The sequence below is a fragment of the Rhinopithecus roxellana genome, chromosome 17 (genome assembly GCF_007565055.1).
Source record: "Rhinopithecus roxellana isolate Shanxi Qingling chromosome 17, ASM756505v1, whole genome shotgun sequence".
NCBI lineage: Eukaryota > Metazoa > Chordata > Mammalia > Primates > Cercopithecidae > Rhinopithecus > Rhinopithecus roxellana.
In genome coordinates this window covers 59652220-59668248 of record NC_044565.1, presented here as the reverse complement: position 1 = coordinate 59668248, position 16029 = coordinate 59652220, and the positions used below count along the sequence as shown (strand labels likewise).

Below are 16029 nucleotides of genomic sequence, written 5' to 3'. Positions count from 1 at the left end.
TTCAGCTCACATCCTTAACAAGTCAAAGTTTGACAGCGTTTGTGGCTTGTTGTCCCTTCAGATGCACTCTGTTCTAATGTTTCCTTAAATCCACTCCCTAACACAGCACAGCAGGGGGCAGTGAAAAGCATAGGCCCTGGAGTCAGCCTCCTGGGTCCAGAGCCCAAGCCCACTGCTGACTCTTGAACTTTTGCAAGCCCCTTTCCCTGCAAACCTTAGTTTCCTCATGCCTTGAACTTACGCAAGTCACTTTCCCTGCAAACCTTGGTTTCCCATTTTAAAATGGGAATAGTAACAAACTTTTCTTCCAGGGTGTTGTAATAAATAAATGCAATTATACAGTTACCTTATTATTATATTATTATTGCTGCTGTTGTTATTACTATTACTACTGTTACTATTCTTACATAAGCAGTCTTCAGTTACCTCACCACTAATTAGAAAATCTTTGATAAAACAAGATCCCAAATTCTCTTGCTGTGCCTCAAAACTATACTTACTCCAATATCAAAAATGCATTTTGGAGAAAAGATTTTTTTAATGAGCAGGGGGTAACACACATGCATGTAATAAACTTCCAGATTTAAAAGTGGCCATAAACACTGTTTAGTTATATCCATCTCAGAAGCCATAGAAACATTAAGAGGAGTGATGAGTCAAAGAGTTACCTATATCTGAAAATGCCCTTCTTTCAATGAAATGCATCTACAAACATAACAAATCCATGTGGCTCTTCCATTGGGAAGATTTCAGGTAAAGAATCCCATAACCAGCCCCTGGTGGCATGCATGAGAGTCTCCACACATCTCCAAAATTAACACTTTAGCTAAATTCTCTTCACATGGGATAGAATTGCTCTGCCACTGTCTGAAAATGCAAAGGTATGTCTTCTTTCCTTGTGAGAAGTTTCTACACGAGATGCAGAAATTACCATCTCTACGGCTATTGGAAAATGTTGGCTCATTTTATAGCTGCTGGCATAGCTTTTTCCAGAGATTTAAGTTTCACTCCTCTGGTCATAATGAATCACATCTGTGTGTTTGTACAACATTACTCCCTTCTTCCATTCACTGAAAGTATTCCTGCCTGTGAATGTGTAGGTTTACTCTGCTCTGCAATATTTTTTAGGTAATGAGATTTTGTCTTAGCAGTATACATTATTATAAAATTCAAAATATATACTGAAGAAATATCTGTAAGGGCACACGCTTCATTCATATATGCCAATGTTGAGTGTGTCCCAAACACCTACATATTTAATCAGTTTATGCTGGACAGCACAATTTAGTCATGGACATGTTCTTCTATCTGCCAACTCCCATCAAGTCTACTGAAAAAGAGCTAGCATATGCTTGGTATATACCCAAAATTCAAAAACATAAAGAAAGGAGGGCTCTTGGTACTCCAGAAAGAACATTTTTCTTCCAAACTAATCCTGAACACACTAAAATGTAGTTACTCAACATAAAAACACACAACCAAGACATTCTCCATACTGAATCAGGAAGTTTATTAGGCTCCTAGTTTCCATGTTTAGAACATGAGCATGGATTGACATGCATCGTCTCATTTTGTGGATCTCACATGCATGTCGTCTCAGTCAGCTGAACCTCTGATTCTACTCGTGAGTAATTTAAAGTTAGCTCAATGTGAGTAAATGACAAACACAGAATGATGTATAAGCTGTAGCCACAAACCCCACCCAATGCCATTTGTCTTATATTCCAAAACCATATCACAACTCTCTCTTGTAAAAAATAAATTTCAGAACAAGGCATTTAACTGACCTCACAGAGAAAAATAAAGACAATTCTATCATTTCAGAATTCAGCAATGAATGTCCAACTATGGCTGAAAGGTTCACCCTGAGAATTAAATGATTTTAACGAACCCATCGAGGTTTATAAAGCTGTGTTAACCTAATGTCGGGAGAGGATAAGAGAAACAGGCACAAACACCCCCGCTCATTTTGCTGTGCAATTCTCCAAGGAGGTGGTGTTACAAATGTCCTCATTGTCTTCAATGCTTGAAGCATCTGTGGAGTCAGGATCGCTCACCACAATGCCTACAGAAGAGAGACTGGTAATGAAGGCATGCATCCGCTGTGCATAAATATCCCTAATGTTAAAGTAAGGTAGCTCATGACACTTCTCTGGTGCATCCTCACTGCACTGGTCCACATCAATGTCCTTTTGCTTCTGGTAGTACTTGGAAAACTTGTTGAAGATGATGGTGATGGGAAGGGCCACCACCAAAATGCCACAGATGATGCACGTGCTGGCGATGAGCTTCCCCGCCAAGGTGACTGGGTGGGTGTCTCCATAGCCCACGGTTGTCATGCTGATGGTGGCCCACCACCAGCAGATGGGGATGCTGGTGAGGCTGGATGTGTGGTCATCTTTCTCCACAGAGTAGATAAGCACAGAAAAAATGGAAATGCCCACAGAGAGGAAGAGAAGCAGAAGCCCAACTTCATGGTAGCTGTGCCTCAGTGTGGCACCTAGAGACCGAAGTCCTACTGAGTGCCGGGCAAGCTTTAGAATTCGGAAAATCCTCATAAGCCGTAGGATCTGGACCACCTTGCCCATGTTCTCAATATCCTCACTCTCTTCCTCCTTGGTGTCTACAGCCAACGTGGCATAGAAGGGAATAATGGAGACAAAGTCAATGATGTTCAGAGGGTTTTTCCAGAATTTCTTTTGACAAGGAGCAGCAGCCAGCCGGACGGCAAGCTCCCCGGTGAACCAGGCAATGCACGCGATCTCCACTCCTTCCAGCACTGGATCATCCACTTCTCCATCCTCATTCTGGAACTCCGACATGCTGTGAATGCACATGGCCACAATGGAGGCCAGCACCACGCTCAAGGAGGAGATAGCGATAAGCTTAGCAGACAGGCAGTATGCTGGGTTCTCCATTCTGATCCAGATTTTCTTACGGAGCTGACCCAATCGCTGTGTGTCAAACTTCTCCAGCTCTTTCTCAAACAGAGACGACTCTTCAAACGAGGAGTCGGTACTCACATCATGGCTTTTCTGATCCCAGTCCTTCTCGTGGTTTTCCTCTTTGCGTTCCTGGTAGCGATTGCTGCAGCAGGAATCAATGAAGAGCTCGTTGATGCCCCAGTACTCGATCTCCTGGCAGAATGAGAACACGCACAGCTCCTCCATGACGTGCAGCTTCCCCGTGTAATAAAAATTCAAAACATATCTGAACAAGGAGGGATTCCGATCAAAGTAGTATTCCTTATCAGCCACACTGTAATCATCACACAGCTCCAGAATGGCCTCTTCGGAATGGCAAGTAAGCAGCTTCCCCAGTCTGGTGTGAGGAAACCGCAGGAGGGTGCTTTGGTCAACAGACTGCTTAAAGCCCCCCACATTCAGGTTGACAAGTTCCTCGTCTTGTCCAGGGCGATGGAAAAACTCACCAAACACCATGGTGGATACAGGAGGCAGAGTGCTGGCTGGCAAGGCAGACGAGGAAGATCAGGCTGCACCTGGAAAGAGCACAAGATGATATTAGCACTCTGTCCTGCCGTGCCCGGCCAAGCTTATTTTTAATCTGCCCTTTCCAGGATGATGGGCTACATTAAAAGCAAAGCAGGAAATGCAATAAAAATGAATACATCATTATGCATTATGATCAGAAGAAAATCAACACAAAACAGATTTTCCCCCCAAAACCTCAGGATTTTGGGAACCCATTTTCTTTAGGAAAGAGAAAGATGGCAATATAATTTTTATGAACCCTAATTGCCACTTCTCTGTTTATTAAGCATTCAAACTGTACCTCCCAACCTTGTCCCCCAAAATACAATGCAATTTAGATCACTTACATAATATAAGCACCTCCAGAGATTCAAGCACAGGCTCTTCATGTCTGGGAAAACTCAATTCAGATGTGATAGGCTAGTTGCTGCCAGGCTTGAAGCTCATCCCTTCCCATCCCTGGGGCTTGGTCATGCCCCCAATGCACACATCAAAGGGGGCTCAGCTCAGCTCTTACAAAGGATGTGAGTTTCCCTTTGCGTATCAATGTTTTACTCCTTTAAGAGAAAGCCCTACTCCCTATGTTTGGATGTGGACAATCAAGAGGATATAATTATCTCCCTGTGCTTAAGTACCTTATATCTTAAAGATATCATTACACTTCATGGGATGGTGTTTCAGGAACATCCACATGAAAAGCACCTGACTTGGGAAAACCTCTTTATGGTAATTGCACTATCAGTTTCCTGATACAAACGCGCTCCACTCCCATCTCCTCCTTCCCCTCACAGACAGTCCCCACGTGTCCCTAATCTATAATTATCTTTCCATAGATTGTCTATGCTGGCTGAGCACGTGGCCTGTTTTTAGTTCTGACACTAATCAGGATGCACCAGGTCCATTTCTCAGAGAGAAAATAACAGCTTTTAATCCTCACCCAATGCAATGATGCTTCCTCAGAACAGATGATACAAATAAAAGGAGACTGTCATATACTGAGTCCTCACCTGATACTGCTGGATGCTTTTCCACATTATGTCATTCAGTCCTTCCAACACTATATGGTAGCTGGATAGAAAAATGGGTACTGCTCTCAGTCTCTCTAGGTACGTAATAGGTAAATGGTGGAGCCAAGCCATTTAAACCTAGGTTGAATTAATTCCAAAGTCCATGTTCTCTCCACTACATAGACTTCTCCCGCCTTCTTCCTTTTTATAATCTAATAATCCAACGTGAGGCATGCTATGCGAGAGGTCAGTCAAGCATCTTTGGGATTACTGAGAAAAAAGCAGTGACCTTAGCTGGAGAAGCTTCATAGCAGAGGTAATATGCAGCTCCAAGGTTCAAGTGGAGTTCACCTGATATGGTGTGCTTCTGTGTCCCCACCTAAATCTCATGTTGAATTGTGATCCTATGTGTTGGAGGTGGAGCCTGGTGGGAGGTGACTGGATCGTGGAGGTGGTTTCTAATGGCTTAGCATCATCCCCCAAGTGCTGTCTCGTGATAGAGTTTCATGAGACCTGGTTCTTTCAAAGTGTGTAGCATCTCCCCCTTCACTCTCTCTCTCTCTCCTACTCTGCCATGTAAGACATGCTGGCTTCCCTTTCGCCTGCTGCCAGGATTGTAAATTTCCTGAGGCCTCCCCAGTCATGCCTCCTGTATATCCTGCAGAACTGTAAGTCAATTAAATCTTTATAAATTACCCAGTCTCAGGTAGTTCTTTATAGCAGTGTGAGAACAGACTAACACACCACCAAACTGAAAGGAAAAGGACATTCCCACCAGAGGCATCAAAGGGTAGACAGAAGCCAGATTGTGAAGGACCCTGTACATCAGTCCAAAGAATCTGGATTTTATTCTGTCAGCAAGATCACTAAAGGGTCTTAATCAACAAGTGAACATAGCTATGTTTGTGACTGTGACTTAGAAAGCCACCAATGACAGCAGCATGAAAGCTGCTTGGGGCAAAAGCTGGGCCCAAGAAGACAGGGCTGCAATAGAACAGGTTAGGGGTGGCAAGAACATGGACACACACAGTGGTGGTGCATAGAAAGAGGAAGTGATAAACTCAGAAGAAGTTTATAAGATAGAATCTACAGGATTTGGTAACTGATTGGGGGGAAAAAAAAAAAAAGGACAAGGAAGCAGAAAGGCCAAAAGAGGATGTGTTTTCTAGTCTGTAAAAGTGGGCAGACGGTAACACCATCAAAGGGAGCAGAAAGGCCAGAAAAGAATCTCTTTCCCCTTATGTTTATGGAAAGGCAAGGTTGTCTGCAAGAGAACAAATTCCTCCTCTGAAAAAAAAGAAAGGAAATAATAAAGATTAACATGCAAATAAATAAATGGAGAATAAAATTAAAAACAGAAAAAAATCAACAAAGCCATTGGTCATTTAAGCCAATCAACAAAGTTGACAAATCTTTAACGAGGCTAATCAAGAAAAACTGAAAGTACTTTGGGAGGCCAAGACAGATGGATCATTTGAGGCCAGGAGTTCAAGACCAGCCTGGTGAACATGGCAAAACCCCATCTCTACAAAAAATACAAAAATTAGCTGGGCATGGTGTCATGCATGTCTAGTCTCAGCTACACGAGAGGCTGAGGCATGAGAATCACTTGAACCCAGGAGGGGGAGGCTGCAGTGAGCCGAGATAGCACTACTGCACTCCACCCTCGGTGACAGAGTCAGACTCTGTCTCAAAACTTAAACAAAACAAAGGAAAATAAGAAAATGAGAGAAGATTCAAATTAGCAAAATCAGCAATGAAAGAACACCACCACTACTGACCTTACAAAATGAAAAGAACTATAAAGGAATACTATGAACAATCATATGTTCACAAATTAGATAACCTAGATGAAGTATATGAATTGCTAGTGTCGACAAAAAGAGTCAAACTCTGTAAAATATTTAAAGAGACTTATTTTGAGCCAAATACGAGTGACCAATAGCCTGTGACATAGCCCTCAGGATATCCTGAGAACATGTACCCAAGGTTGCTGGCCTACAACTTGGCTATATACATTTTAGGGAGACACAAGAAATCAATCAATATATGTAAAATGTACATTGATTCTGTCCAGAAAGCCCAGAAAACTGGTAGCTGAGGTGGGGGGGCTTCCAGGCCATAGGTAGATTCAAAGATTGTCTGATTGGCAATTGGTTGAGAGTTAAGTTATTGTCTGATATGGTTGGGCTTTGTATCTCCACCCAAATCTCATCTCCAATTGTGATCCCCAAGTGTCAAGAAAGAGAACTGGTGGGAGGTGATTGGATCATGGGGTGGTTTCCCCATGCTCTTCTTGTAATAGTGAGTGAGTTCTCACAAGATCTGATGGTTTTATTAGGAGCTCTTCCCCCTTTGCTCATCTCTCATCTGCTGCCATGTAAGACATGCCTGTTCCCCTTCTATCAGGATTGTAAGTTTCCTGAGGCTTCCTCAGCTCTGCAGAACTGTGAGTCAATTAAACGCCTTTTCTTTATAAATTACCCAGTCTCATGTATGTCTTTATAGCAGTAAGAAAATTGAGTAATACTGTAAATTGGTACCACAGAGACTGGGGTACTCCTACAAAGATACCCCAAAATGTGGAAGCAACTTTGGAACTCAGTAACAGGTAGAGGCTGGAACAGTTTGGAGGATTCAAAGAAGACAGGAAGATGTGGAAAAGTTTGGAACTTCCCAGAGACTTGTTGAGTGATTTTGGCCAAAATGCTGGTAGTGATATGGACAATAAGCCCAGGCTGAAGTGGTCTCAGATGGAGATGAAAAACTTATTGGGACTGGGAACAAACACTCATTCTTACTATGCTTTAGCAAAGACAGTAGTGGCATTTTCCCCCTGCTGTAGAGATCTGTAGAACTTTGAACTTGAGAGAGATGATTTAGGGTATCTGGTGGAAGAAATTTCTAAGCCACAAAGTGTCCAAGATGTGACCTGGGTGCTCTTAAAAACATTCCATTTTACTCATTCACAAAAGATCATTTGAAATTGGAACTTTTGTTTAAAAGGGAAGCAGAGCATAAAGGTTTGGGAAATTTGGAGCCTGATGATGCAATAGAAAAGAAAAAACCATTTTCTGAGGAGAAATTCAAGCCAGCTGCAGAAATTTGCATAAGTAACCAGGAGCTGAATATTAACTGCCAAGAAAATGGGGAAAATTTCTCCAGGGCATGTTAGAGGTCCTGGCGGCAGCCCCTTTCATCACAGGCTTAGAAGCCTAGGAGGAAAAATGGTTTCATGGGCTAGACCCAGGGCCCCACTGCTCTGTGCAGCCTTGGGACATGGCACCCAGCATCCCAGCCATTTCAGCTCCAGTCATGGCTATAAGGGACAATGGTACAGCTCAGGCCATGGCTTCAGATGGTGCAAGCCCCAAGCTTTGGTGACTTCCACATGGTCTTGGGCCTGTGAGTGGACAGAAGTAAGAATTGAGGTTTGGGAACCTCTGCCTAGATTTCAGAGGATGTATGGAAATGCCTGGAAGTCCAGGCAGAAGTTTACTGCAAGGGCAGAGCCCTCATGGAGAACCTCTGCTAGGGCAGTGCAGAAAGGAAATGTTGGGTTAGAGTACCACACGGAGTCCCCACTGGGGCACTGCCAAGGGAAGCTGTGAGAAGAGAACCACCTACTGTCCTCCTGACCCCAGAATGGTAGATCCACTGATAGCTTGCACTGTGCACCTGGAAAAGCCACAGACACTCAACACCAGTCCATGAAAGCAGCTGGGAAGAGGGCTGTACCTTGCAAAGCCATAGGGGTGGAGCTGCCCAAGACCATGGGAGCCCACCTCTTGCATTACTGTAACCCAGATGGGAGACATGGAGTAAAAGGAGATCATTTAGGAGCTTTAAGATTTAATGGCTCCCCTGATGGGTTTCAGACTTGTCCCTTTGGGGCCAATTTGTTTTGGGGCCAAAACAATCCTTTGTTTTGGCCAATTTCTCCCATTTGGAATGGAAGCATTTATCCAATGCCTATACCTCCATTATATCTTGGTAGTAACTAACTTGCTTTTGATTTTAGAGGCTCCTAGTTGGAAGGACTTGCCTTGTCTCAGATGAAACTTTGGACTTGGACTTTTGAATTAATGTTGAAATAAGTTAAGACTTTGGGGGACTGTTGGGAAGGCATGATTGGTTTTAAACATGAGGACATGAGATTTGGAAGGGGCCAGAGGTAGAATGATATGGTCTGGCTTTTTGTCCCCACCCTTGAGTTGTAATCCCTATGTGTCAAGGGAGAGACCTGGTAAGAGGTAATTAGATCATGGGGGCAGTTTCTCCCACGCTGTTCTCATGATAGTGAGTGAGTTCTCACAAGGTCTGATGGTTTGATAAGAGGCTCTTTTCTCTTCTCTCACCACTCTCTCTTGCCTGCCACCATGTAAGACATGCCTCTTCCCCTTCCACCATGATTGTAAGTTTCCTGAGACTCCCCCAACCCTGTGGAACTGTGAGTCAATTAAATCTCTTTTCTTTATAAATTACCCAGTATTGGGTATGTCTTTATAGCAATGTGAAAACATATTAATACATTGTCTAAAGACTTACAATCAATAGGAATGTCTGGGTTAAGATAAGTGGTTTTGAAGACCAAGGTTTTATCATGCAGATGAAGCCTCCAGGTAGCAACTTCAGAGAGAATAGATGGTAAATGTTTCTTATTGGAATTAAAGAGACTGCACTATCAGTCCTAAGGTTTGTGTTGATGTTAACGCTGGTAAGCTTTTCCTGAATTCCAAAAAAGAGGAGGGTATAATGAAGCACGTCTGACCTCTCCTTCTCATCATGGTCTGAACTCATTTTTCAGGTTAATTTTGGAATTCCCTTGGCCTAGAGGAGGGGTCCATTCAGATAGTCAGGAGGGTTTAGAATTTTATTTTTAGTTTACACTAGAAAGACATGATCTACACAAACTAACTCAAGAAGAAAAAGGAAATCTGAATAAACCTATTTATTAACAAGTAAAGATACAGAATTTGCAATTTAAAAAATTTTCATATGGAAAGCTCACGTACAGATAGCTTTGCTGGTGAATTCTACCACAATCACCACCAATCTTTCACAAACCCTCCCAAAAATTAGAAGAGAAAGGCATACTTTCCAGCTCCTTCTATGAAGCTAGTATTATCCTAATACCAAAACTAGAAAAAGACATCACAAGAAAACTACAGGCCAGTATCCCTTATGAATACAGATGACTAAATCCTCAACAAAACATCAGCAAACCAAATCCAGCAACATATAAAAAGAATTATATATCATGAGTAGTGAGATTTATCTCAGGAATTTAAGGTTAGTTTAACATGTAAATCAATCAAGGTAATATAAATACTAAAGAAATAATGAAAATGACATTATCATCTCAAAAGATGCAGAAAAAGTATTTGAAAAAATCTAGCACTCTGTCGTGATTTAAAAAAATACTCAAAAACTAAGAATAGAACAGAACTTCTCCAATTTGATAAAGAGCATCTATGAAAAACCCACAGCTAAAAACATATTTAATGATAAAAGACTAAAAGCATTTCTCTTAAGATGAGGAACAAAACATGAATGTCCAATCCCACCACTTCTATTCAACATCGTACTGGAAGTTCTAGTCAGGGAAATTAGGCAAGAAAAAGAAAGAAAATGCATCCAGACTGAAAAGGAGAAGTTAAACTACTTCTGTTTGCAGATGACATGATCTTGTATATAGAAAATCCTATGGAATATATATACAAAAAAAATTATAACTAATAAATAAGTTCAGCAATTTTGCAGGATACTAGATTGATATACAAAAAACTCTATCTCTATATACTAGCAATAAGAAAATACAAATATGAAATTAAGAAAACAATCACATTTTCAATAGCATCCAGAAAAATAAAATATTTAGAAATAAATTTAACAAAAGTGGCATAAACCTGTAAAATGAATACTACAAAATGTTGTTGAAAAAATTAAGGAAGAAATAAATGAATAGAAAGACACTCAATGTTCATGGATTAAAAGATTTGCTATTGTTAAATGGTAATACCCTTTAAATTAATTCATAGATTAAATACAATTCCTATAAAAATCCTAGCTGCCTTTTTTCAGAAATGACAAATTGATTCTAAAATTCTAAAATTTCAGAAATTGACAAATTGATTCTTAACATACTTGTCAAAAACCAATCAATAAACTGAAAAATAAGCCCATATGGGGTTTTTGATTGATTTTTGACAAGTGTATCAAGACAATTCAACCGGGGTAAGAACAGTCTTTTCGATAAATAGTATTGGAACAACTGGATAGCCACATGCAAAAAAACCTAAATTGGATATGTATCCCACACTACATGTAAAAATTAACTTTAAATACATCAAAGGCCTGAATGTAGGTGCTAAAATTATAAAACTCTTAGAAGAAAATATTAACATAAATTTTCATGACCTTGAGTTAGGGAATGACTTCCTGGCTATTACACTGAAATTACAGGAAAATAAAGAAAAAATAGTTAAATTGACTTTATCAAAATGTAAAATGCACTTCAAAGGACACTATCAAGTCAAAAGACAAGTATCAAGAAAACGAAAAGACAACCCACAAAATAGAAGAAAATATTTGCAAATCATATATCTGATAAGGATAGAGTATCCAGAATAAAGAACTCTTACAACTCAATAATAGACAAATAAACTCCTTTAAACTGGGCAAATAATTTTGATAGACATTTCTATGAAAACATATAAATGGCCAAAACGTACTTGAAAAGATGCTCAACATGATTAGACATTAGGAAAATGCGAATCAAAATTACAATGAGATACCACTTCATACCAGTATAATGGCTATAGTCAAAAAGTAATAATAACGCAAGTGTTGTATTATGACACATCAGGTGTTGGCAGGGATGTGGAGAAAGTGGAACCCTTGTGTGTCACTGGAAGTAATGTAAAATAGTACAGCCATTTTAGAAACAGCTTAAGCCCATTCCTCAAAAAGTTAAACAGAGTTACCATATGACCCAGCAATTCCATTCCTGGGTATAGTCCCAAAAGAACCGAAAACATACGTTCAAACAAAAACATGTAGGTAATGTTCATAGCAGCATTATTCATAATAGCCAAAAAGGAGAGATAATCTAAATGTCCATCAAGGAATGAAGTTCTGACACAGACTACAACTTGGATCAACTTTGAAAACATTATGCTAATGAAAAAAGCCTACTAAAAAAAAAGACAATAAAAGATCATATATTGTATGATTCCATTTATAGGAAATATCCAGAATAGTCAAAACTATAGAAACAGAAAATAGGTTAGTGGTTGCTGGGGGCTGAGGGTAGGAGAGATGGTACTACTAATGGATTTGGGTTTATTTTGGGGGTGATAAATATGTCTTGGAATTGGAAAGTTGTACAGTCATGAATATACCAAGAACCACTGCATTAAACACATTTTTAAAAAGGTAGATTTTTGCTGTATTCAAAGCATATCTCAATAATACTGTCATTTAAAAAGGGATACCATCCCAGCACTTTGGGTGGCCAAGGCAGGAGGATCACTTGAGCCCAGGAGTTTGAGACCAGCCTTGGCAACACACTGAGACTCCATTTCTGTTTATTATTTTAAAAATTATGATAAAAATAAGTGAATAAATAAATAGGGATTCTAGATCATAAGTAAAAGAAATAATAGAATTAAAATCTTGTCATTTTGCAATTCATAATAAAATAATAGATCTAGGCAATGATCATCAATGGCTGATAAAATCCAGATAAAAGGCTGATGGGGAATCATAACAGAGATCAGAGTTACAATATTTGAACCCACTAATCAAGCCTAATATAACAAAACAACTAGATTTTACTGAAACAAAATAAATATTTTAGAGGAATATGTTCAATAACACCAAAGGGGTGCAATCAGCAAAATCAAGACTGGGAAACCTTACAGGACAAATGACACAGATCAAATAAGAGGCATACAAAGCCAATATACAGACTTTGTATAGATCCTAATTCTAACAAGCCAAATGTTTAATATATATACATATGTATATTTATTTTTCATATATATATGTGTGTGTGTGTGTGTGTGTGTGTGTGTGTGTGTGTGTGTATACACACACATGAAAATCAGGGACTTTTGAAAACTGATATGGTCTGGCTCTGTGTCCCCACCCAAATCTCATGTCAAATTGTAATCCCCAAGTGTCAGGGGAGGGGTCTGGTGGGAGGTGACTGAATCATGGGGGCAGATTTCCCCTTGTTTTTTTCATGATTGTTAGTGAGTTCTCACAAGATCTGGTTGTTTGAAAATGTGTAGCATCTCCCTCTTCACTCTCTCTCGCTCTCCTGCTTCACCATGGTAAAATGCGCTTGCTTCCCCTTTGCCTTCCGCCACGATTTTAAGTTTCCTGAGGCTTTCCCAGCCATGCAGAACTCTTAATCAATTAAACCTCTTTCCCTTATAAATTACCCAGTCTCACTTAGTGCTTTATAGCAATGTGAGACTGAACTAGTACAAAAATCAACTAGATACTTGATACTATAAAAAAATTATTGTTAAGTTTTAGTGTCCCAATAGTAATATAATTATGTTCTTAAAAGGAAACCCTTATCTTTTGGAAATACATACTAAAATATTTATTGATAAAATTACACAACATTGGGGATTGATTTCATAATAATACATGGAAAGGCAGAAGAAATGGTCATACAAGATGGCTATGAGTTAATCACTGTTGCAGCGGATGACGGGTAGGCACACAGGAGTTTAACACATTATTTCATTTTTGTACATGTTAAAATTCTCCACTAAAAATGTTTTAAGAAAAATGTACTAAGCATCTTTTTTCAGGCTATGCACTGTGGAAACTGCTTTCATATACACTATTATTCACTCTTTTATTCTCAACAATTGGTGCAGTACATAGACACTAGCAGGCAACAAGTACATGTAACTGAATGAATGAATCACTTTCTTTAATTCTCTAACAGCCCTAAGTCACAGACCTTAGACTCCCATGTTGCAAATGGGGACATCTGAGGCTCAGAATTTGCCCAACGTTGTCCAGCTTTTATGGCGCAGATTCTTTTCACGATGCCTCAAATATGAGTATTTGAAGATTTTTTTTTAAGTGGGAGGAGGTAGAGACTGGCTGATGTTCTCATTTGCATATTATGTCAGCCATACTGTAAGGACATTGAAATTCACATGCTGAAGTCACATGGGTCTCAAATCAGATGCATCTGAGGGTACAGTGGCATTGGCCACAAAGTAGAAGACCCAACTGCTATTTTCATTCTCTTCTTAAAGCTAAACTTAGCTTCACTGTCTTGACTCCCCTCCCTACTATCAACCCAAATCACTCATGGTGAGAATACTATATATACAGTATTTGACCACTTTGTCCCTCTTGGTGTTTACAAGATTGAAAAGAAGAAAAACACGTCAAAAATCCAAGATACTCACTGGCAGCTTAAAATAAAAACTACCATTGATTCAGTTGTTTCCAAATGGCACCCTGTAAAGCTTTTTCAAAGCCATTAACCTCTTATTTGCCTCCTCTTGGTCCACTTCCTGCTCTTGTTGCTTCATGCTCTCAAACTCACCTAAGAAAATATTCTTAAAATTGTGTCTTTTTAAGGCTGACTCATACACATACACACAAGCTCATGACTGTCTCTAATAATGCACCTGCTTTGCTCAGAAAAGTAATGAAAGTATTATAATACAAGCCAATTTTTCTTACTGGACAGAACTGCTTTTTGGTATCAATTTCATAAAAGTAAATAAAAACCCAGATTTGTTTTTCCTTCTTGTTTTGTACATGTCCAAAAACCTATATTAATCCTTTTACATCAAAGAAAAAAATACACCATTTTCAGTATTTTAACACTGCCTTCTTTTTGGAACATTATTCTAAGAGTTTTCTTTTGTTCTATTAAATTTAAAAAGAAAGCTCATTTCGAATTTTTTAAAGAGTAGGTCATGCTAAATTCAATTTCTGGTCATGCCATGTGGGGATATACAAAATGGGAAAACCAAGCAAATGTAAACAGAATTAGAAACCTAAACTCAATCCACACCCACGTCTCCTCCTTACCACCCTCCTACCAGGCGCCTCCCAGGTAAAAGTCTTCTCTTACAGCATTGTCTGAGCATGGCGAGGCTCCTACATGGAGCCATTACCTCCAGTAGCTTTTCAAGTGGTGCAGCCCAGTCCACTGAGAAGGCTTTCTGTAAAGCGTAAGCCCCACTGGCCAAACAGGCAGGCAAGAAAACTCCCTGCCAGCTCTGTTCTGCACTTGACGTGTTCTGACATCATGGGCCACAGTCAGACAGCACACCAATGACACAGGTCCAGAAAGTTTGCAGGGTCCCAGGGTGCTCCATTTCAGAGCATTCATAAACTGAATGCAACGTTTAAATGTTGAACTTAACAAAACAAAAACTGTGTCCTCTTATTCATGCTGAATTATCAGCAGCAACTAGCAAAAAAGAGGGAAAGACTAGGATTCTGAAAACTTGCATCTGAGCTCCCTCTTCTTATGTGCATGACCTTGGGCAGGTGAAGTCTTGATCTATAGAAGGAGATTATAAACCCACCTTGAGGATAAAATAACAAATGTAAAAGTCTTTTGAAACCATAAAGCACGAGACACATGTAAAACTGTATTCCAAAAATAAAAGATTGATATAACGGTATTTCTACCTTCCCCCACTTCCTTCCTCTATTCCCTTCCCTTCTCTTACTCCCACCAACTGGTACAATCACATTAAAGTTGTACTCACTCCCTCTGGATCTGTATTTAGTGTGACTCTCTGGAAACTCCAGGGATCTCTGTAATTCACACAGCTCATCGCCAAGCAGAGAGCTGCTCAGAAGGCTGAGTGATTTAGTGAGCCAAGCAGCCAGAAAGCTGTCCTTTTTGTAAAAAGCAAAAAATCATAGATGATAGCTTTTCAAACAGAAACAGGAAAAACCTGGACTTTGCCACAAGAGGGGCCCCTAGCCCTGCTGCAAATACTCCATCACATCTCCAACTGAGCCAGGTTGCTTGGAATCATGCACATACAGAGGTCTGTCATGGGAAAGCTCTGTTGCCCAGGGGAGGGAGTTTTGGAGAATTTAGGCCCAGGCCAAATTAATGGTTCTCCCTTCTCTACCTCCCCATTGTATTCACCCTCTCCCATAGCTCATTTGTGTACGCCTTGATTTTAGCACATATCACAAGGCGTTATGATGTTATCTACAATTCTCCTTATTCCCCACAAGTCTGACTGTTGCTCAGTCTAGACCCCAAGCTCCACTGTGGAAGGAACCATGTATTATCCTCTTACAGCTATAGCCCCTTATGCTAAGTGCTGCCCATAATCTAGTAAAAGATACTTGCTTTTATCTGGAGGAATTAACAAAAGCTATTACTACTTTTGTCAAAGAGCTAACAGAATGATCTAGAACAGGCATGGCGAAATTAAATACCTCCAGTGACCAAACAAGTCAAACAAATGAGATGGCTGGGGATAGTGGTGAACTGTCCCCACTTATCTAAG

The 16029-nt window shown here is 39.9% G+C and overlaps 1 protein-coding gene across 4 annotated transcripts in view; it reads right to left on the bottom strand.

Annotated features, from left to right (window-relative positions):
- Positions 1-1486: 1486 nt before the first annotated feature.
- The window catches only part of KCNS3 (potassium voltage-gated channel modifier subfamily S member 3), a 48568-nt gene continuing 34025 nt past the window's right edge, over positions 1487-16029 (bottom strand). For 3 of the 4 annotated variants that reach the window (XM_030921810.1, XM_030921808.1, XM_030921809.1), the window contains exon 3: positions 1490-3499. In XM_030921810.1, coding sequence (XP_030777670.1) covers positions 1965-3440 — 1476 coding nt within the window. In that variant the 5' untranslated portion in view covers positions 3441-3499 and the 3' untranslated portion in view covers positions 1490-1964. Of the gene's footprint in view, positions 3500-16029 lie in introns of all 4 variants that reach the window. The other variant, XM_010354833.2, reaches the window with a different exon arrangement.